We start from the raw sequence: 7,063 nt of genomic DNA, 5'->3' as shown, positions 1-7,063 counted from the left end.
AGACAATAACTTACTTCATGCTGATAGGAATTTGATATAGATTATATCATGTCATGACATGCTAAAACATCTACAGCGCAAATCATCAATTCTATATTTATTTCATCTTATGCAAGTAATGATTCATGACTTGGGTTTCAATCCCATTATACTTAGCCTGAAAGGTCACTACCATTGACAATCTACTAACAGTTATCCAGGTATCTTAATTCAGCAGACAATATAAACCATGGTGACTCAACATATACATATTCCAGCCATTACTTAATCAAAAACATCACAAATTATGGGAACAAAAAATTAGCTTTATTAAGTGTAGCTTCGTAGAAAGGTTTGCTACTTTAATGTTATGGAATTAGTTAATAATAGATTTATATACAATGTTATCACAAAAGCTTAATTAACTGCAATACTTAAAAGAGGACATTGAATGTTAAGACCATCTATCTTCTGGTCTTCACAAGACAATGAAAATGAAAACCCTTATTGCTGCTCAAACCCTTCTAAAGCTGTGTCAGAATTTTATTTTCAAACAGCATTCAATCTTGCCCAATCTTCCGATAAATAAATCCAAACATCACATGTTGAGAATATTAGAATTTCTTAACTGACATTGATAACCCTGAATTAATACAAGACAGTATTTAGGCAGCTGATACTCCACTCGTGTGCTATTGAATTTTATGTAACAATTTGTCAAATTCCAGATTCACTGGTTTGCAAAGATCTCCAAAAGTAGTACTTTATAGCTATGCTGTGATATTTAATAGAAACTATTCATTTTATTTCTCCAGCATAGAGTGTTATGAAAATTCTTCAGTTATTCAACCTACAGTTGACAAGTACATATTTGCAAGACTATTTGTTCACTCAGTCACGTGAGAGAGTCCAGTTGTGCTTGTATAGTTTCCAACTGTAGAAAATGAAAAAGAAATAATTGTTAGTGTATAATAGCTAATGTCTATGCTTTTGAATGTTCCTACAACTGTTGTTTAACACCAAGAATGCAGAAAGCCAATGGTTTTTGTTCAGTTTTTTTCCAAGGTCAACCCCTAACAATACAACAGAATTTGAACCTGCATGATAAATCCACCTTACCTCTCAGATAGATGTCTATAAAGCATACACCCAGACTGAATACACACTTGTATATAATACTTGCTGCTAACACAATTAAATTTAAAAGTACCATTAGACACCAAAAAGTGTAAAGGATAACTTGCTGATTAGAAAATGAGTGGCAATGAACCCTCATTAAAATAGTCAATTTTCCTTAAATTTTAGGGTGAGGAGTGGAAGTTACAGTCTTTGAGACTGGGGTTAATTTTCTTTTGTGTGGAAAAGGAATATTAGAGACCACTGCCCTTAAATTGGTTAATGGTGCCACTACACTGCTGAAGCTTGGAACAAAGTTCTAATAGAATCTGTTGAGTCCTAAGAATTGAAGCACCTCTTTCCGAGGTTGGTTGTGGAAATGTCTTGATGGCCTTCATCTTTACATTCTGTGGGGTCAACCTTCCGTGACCGACATTATGCCCCAAGAACATCACCTATGCTTTCATGAATTCAGTTTTGTTTATTACCGGATTTACTTCTCATAGTCATTCAAAGAGCTCTGCCAACTGTACATGTGATCTTTCCAGGACTTACGAAAGATCACTATATCGTCCAAATAGACTGCACAGTTTGTTAACCCAGCCACAACTCTGCTCATGAGTCTTTGGAATGTGGTGGGGGCATTCTTCATTCCAAATGGCATCACTTTAAATTGATATAGCCCATTTGGGGTCACAACTGCAGAAATTTCTTTCGCCGTCTCTGATAAAGGTACCTGCCAGTAACCACCAAGCAAGTCCAACTTGGTGATGTAACTGGCTACTCAGACTTTCTCAATACATTCCCCAATCTTGGAATTGGATAGGAGTCTGATTTTGTAACGGCGTTGATGTTCTGATAAGCCACTCAAAATCGTTGAGTCCCACCTGGTTTGGGAAACTAAGACGATCGGTGAATTCCACTCGGTCTGGCTCAGTTCGATGAAATCCTCATCAAATATGGCCTCCACTTTCTTCTGGACCTGTCTGGCTTTGAGTAGATTAAGCCGATAGGGGTGTTGTTTTATCAGAGCAGTCTTCCCTACGTCTACTTTGTGCACAATAGCATTAGTCATCCCCATCTGATTCTTATGTATGCCCTTATACTGCACTAACAAATCTTTTAACTCCATTCTATGCTCCTGAGGCAGATAGTTCACTAAACTAACCCCTTAAGAACTTTTTCATTTTTAAATCTGTTTTGAGGCACCTCAAAATCCACATCATCTGGATTTGATTCCCCTCTCTGCAAGACAGTAACTAACACCTGTTTATCCATTTCTCTCTCTCTCCGGTATAATATGGTTTCAAAATGTTCACATGACATACAGATAATCCTTTTTACCCCTATCTGGCATCTTTACTAGATGTCAAAAAGTTGTGTGCACAGGTCCACTATTTGGAGACCTACCCCACAAAGGCAACAGCAGTCTTGCTGTTGGTGTCCAGTCTGGCTGCCCCAGAGGGGGTGGTTGCGTTCAGGATAGAGCGCCAGTTTGCAGTGTTGGACGGGGTTGGGGGGGCGGTTTAGGACAGGGTTGAGGGGCAGACGGGGGTGCTGCGTTGGAGGGGCGGATAGGGGATGTGTGTTGGATGGGGTGGGGGTGGTGTTGGATGGGGTGGGTGCTCATGTGCGGAATGCTTCTGCCTAGTCTCCTGAATGGGGAGCAGACTTAACAGAAAACTCCGAGCCCAGAGGAAAGGCATTGAATCAATTAACCGAATAATTAATTATCCAAACAAAATAGTGCCCGCCCATCTCTTTCGGATAATCGAGGTTCCTCTGTATTTGTTTATATCACTACCTTCTCTTTTAATCTCCATCCTGTTAACTTGACTTTGCTGACTAAGTTACAACTTAAAGTTCAGATTCTCTCTTTTTGATTTGGAGGTGCTGGTGTTGGAATGGGGCGAACAAAGTTAAAACTCACAACACCAGGTTATGGTCCAACAGGTTTATTTGGAAGCACTAGTTTTCAGACTGCTGCTTCTTCATTAGATGGTTGTGGAGTCTAAAAGTATGGTCTTTTTCTTTCCTTCTAAACTTTCTTGGCAAATTTGAGAACTATATTCAAATCCCAGAACCTCTTTAGCAATTTTAAGAGCCATTTCTCTCGCTTTTAATTTAATAAAACCAGAAGCCACTGAAATTAAATAATTGTCTCACGTACATTTTATTTAAAGATCTAGGACACTAACCTGCAAGTGTTTAAGTCTACTGGGCTTTTTCTATTTAAATCCATCCAAACCTCAGAGTGGATTTATCTAAACCTGTTCAAAACACAAATCCAAAACCCTAACTGTTCAAATCCTGGCAACAAATCCCCAAACTGGAATGACATGGGATAAACCCCTCTGTTAATTTAAACCAGCAACAAAAAAAAAATCACTCCGTGCTGTAATCTATTAAAATTAGAGGCAAATCACTACCCAAAAGTAACTAAAGTAAAAATTAATACTTTTATTTTTAATTTGCTGGCTACGTAGAACAGTTGATCTTCCGTAATTACACTGACACCACTCCCCACCTCTTCCTCCGCTACATTGATGACTGCATAGGCGCCACATCGTACTCCTGCAAAGAGGTTGAGCAATTCATCAACTTCACCAACACATTACACCCTGACCTTAAATTTACCTGGACCATCTCTGACACCTCCCGCCCCTTCCTGGACCTCTCCATCTCCATTGATGACGACCGACTTGACACTGACATTTTTTACAAACCCACCGACTCCCACAGCTACCTCGATTATACCTCGTCCCACCCTACCTCTTGCAAAAAATGCCATCCCGTATTCCCAATTCCTCCGCCTCCGCCGTATCTGCTCCCAGGAGGAGCGGTTCCACCATAGAACACACCAGATGGCCTCCTTCTTTAGAGACCGCAATTTCCCTTCCCACGTGGTTAAAGATGCCCTCCAACGCATCTCATCAAACTAATGTCACTTACAAAATACCTTGCAAGAACTGTAACAAACACTATATTGGACAATAGGGCAGAAAACTAGCCACCAGGATACATGAACGTCAACTAGCTACAAAAATACATAACTCACTCTCACTAGTATCCTTACATATAGATGGCGAAGGACACTACTTTGACTGGGACAACACATCCATCCTAGGACAAGCCAAACAGAGACACCCACGAGAATTCCTAGAAGCATGGTATTCCAACCAGAACTCTGTCAACAAACACCTTGACTTGGATCCCATTTACTACCTCCTGAGAAAAAAAAGGAAATTATGTCAGCATAAGAAATGACATCACCAACTCAAGGAAACCTAAACACATAACAGAAAGTGGGCCATGCCAGCAGGGCTTCATCCAAAGGCTCACTGATTATGTTACCGAGTATGTTGATGAAGCGTCTGTAAATGGACCTTCCAGCACAGCGAGCAAATCTACATCCAAGGTTAGTAAGTTTGTAAATGACACCAAAATTGGTGGTATCGTGGACAGTGAAGAAGGTTATCTAAGATTACAAAGTGAACCTGATTAATTGGGCCAATTGTAGTTGGTGCAATTTAGTTTGAATAAATGTGAGGTAACATTTTGGTAAGACGAACAAGAGCAGAACCTATACAGTTAATGGTAAGGCAGGCTCACTGCCTTTATTCCTGATGAAGGGCTTTTGCCCGAAACGTCGATTTCGAAGCTCCTTGGATGCTGCCTGAACTGCTGTGCTCTTCCAGCACCACTAATCCAGAATCTGGCTTCCAGCATCTGCAGTCATTGTTTTTACCCAATTTTATTTTTAAGTCTGACAGAATATCTACTAACAGCTATTTACAACTCTTTCCTCTTAAACCTATCTTTTACCTTCCCTTCTATAGTACTGGTCAAATTTTAAAAAAAAGTCCCAATTACAATTTACAGAAAAATAATAATTTCAAAAGCAGTCAGCTTTGCAGAGTTTCCTCTGTAGATTCTCTCTCAAGGTCAGTTTTGATGTTTTTTCTGTGCAAACTCCTTCTCCAGACAGGTACCTTTCAGAGAGCTCTTACTAGCAGCCTACATCTGTTGGTCTTTTGACAGCTCTCTTTGCCACTCTGGCTAACTGTTCAAAATGTCTGATATTCATACCCCAAAACATTGAATTGTTTCATTGGTTTTCATATTATCAAAATACTAAATTCAAACTTGATTGGAGTTTGGTATCTTGGGGCATAATTTAAACTGATTGGCTGAATGTGAATTTGTTTTTGTCTCATGGCAACCCAGCTACTGCAGCTGTTTCAACCAAACCTTACACTGTTATCTTGTTCCAGACTCTGCTTCTCTAAGGCCTTGCTAGCTTTTCAATGCTCTTAAAATTACAGTACCCCTACATCTTCATAACAGATCAGAAAAGTAGCCAGTTCATAGTGACTCATGCTCTATTTGTCTTTCAGAGTTGCTTTACTTGAATAGCGTATGATGAACTCAATATCATGGCTTGATATCCTGATTAGAGAAAAAGAAACTGCAGATGCTGGAATCCCAGGTAGACAGGAGGTGGGAAGAACTTAGCAGCTTCAGGAGGTAGAGAAGTCAACCTTTCAGATGTAACCCTTCTTTCTGAATGGGGATGAATATAAGGGGGGATACAGATAAAGGGGGCAGAGGCAGCAGGATGGTGAGTTAGGGATAGGTGAACACAGGTAGAGGGTAGGACCTGGATGGTCAATGGGAGGAATGAATCTGGTTGGTAGCTGGAAGGAAGGGTCAATCAGAGGAATGGATGGAAGGGCAAGGGGCTGGGTAGGGAGTTCAGGAATAGTAAGGGAGGTTACTTGAAATTGGAGAACTCAACGTGGAGCCATCTGAGCTGTAGGCTGCACAGGCAGAAGATGAGGTTTTGTTCCTCCAATTTGCAGTGTGGTTCATTGTGGCAATGGAAGTGACCAAGGATGGTCATGTCGGAAAGGGAGTGGTTGGGGGAATTGAAACAGGCGATGACTGGGAGGTCAGGGCGACCCCTGCAGACCTGGATGAAATGTGCAGAGTATGTTTGGTCTCCCTGATGTAGAGTAGACCACATCAGGACCACCAGATACAGCAGACTAGATTGAAGGTGAGGTAGCTGTCTCAGGCTAAAGGACTGCTTGGGGCCCTGGATAGAGGTGAGGTGGGTGGTATGCCAGTGGCTTCTGTATCTTTTACAGGTTGCAAGGTAAGTTACCTGGGCATTCAGGGAGGTTGGTCGGGAGAGTGGCACGAACCAAGGATTGGTGAAGGGAACAGTGGGGTGGGGACGGAAAGATGTTCTGATTTGATAGCACTAGTCTAAGTCAGAAGGTATTGGATTCAAATCCCATTCCATGACACGTGAACAAAGAAAATGTCTGGTTCTTGAGCATAATAGAGGCAGTGTTACAGTTCTGAGACACTAAATTAAGGACCAGACTGCCGTCGCAGAAGGGTGTAAAAGATTCCATTGCACGATTTTGAAGAGGAGTAAGGAAGTTATCGCAATGTCCAGATCTATATTTAATTTTCAATCAGCATCAAAAGCTTAGATTATCATCACACTGTAAAGCTTGCAGTGTTTCATCCATTGTTTTATGTTCTACAATGCTGCAATAATTATACTGAAGGGTCTCTTTGGATGCAATTACGGAAGTTGCTACATGAATAAAGTCCTCCTTTCTTCACTCGCTAGGTATCAAATACTGAAGTATGCATTTGCTGACAACATCACTTAAAATTGCAGATGAGCATTTAAAAGGCAGCCTGGGAAGAAGTGTATGGGGGGGGTGGGGGTGTGTGTGACAGAGAAAGAGATGAGTTCCCCCCAACTCACCCCGGCATTCTCAACCCTCTAACCCATTCTCTCCCCAGTCCTCCCCTTGCCATCACCAGCCTTTGTCCACTGTCTCCTCGCCTCTCTCCATGACTATTCTCTCTTCACTCACTGTCATCATACCCCCCACTGCACTATCCTTTCCTCTTCCCCACCACGCCCATCCTCCATGCTCTCCTT

General features: G+C 41.2%; 1 protein-coding gene across 1 annotated transcript in view; it reads right to left on the bottom strand.

The window, feature by feature from the left end:
* Positions 1–284: 284 nt before the first annotated feature.
* The window catches only part of commd10 (COMM domain containing 10), a 90,405-nt gene continuing 83,626 nt past the window's right edge, over positions 285–7,063 (bottom strand). The window contains exon 7 of the mRNA XM_043711296.1: positions 285–913. Coding sequence (XP_043567231.1) covers positions 875–913 — 39 coding nt within the window. The 3' untranslated portion in view covers positions 285–874. The remainder of the gene's footprint in view (positions 914–7,063) is intronic.

The sequence above is a fragment of the Chiloscyllium plagiosum genome, chromosome 2 (assembly GCF_004010195.1).
Source record: "Chiloscyllium plagiosum isolate BGI_BamShark_2017 chromosome 2, ASM401019v2, whole genome shotgun sequence".
In the NCBI taxonomy this organism is placed as follows: Eukaryota; Metazoa; Chordata; class Chondrichthyes; order Orectolobiformes; family Hemiscylliidae; genus Chiloscyllium; species Chiloscyllium plagiosum.
The sequence above is the reverse complement of the archived record's forward strand: the minus strand, read 5'-3'. Positions and strand labels throughout refer to the sequence as shown.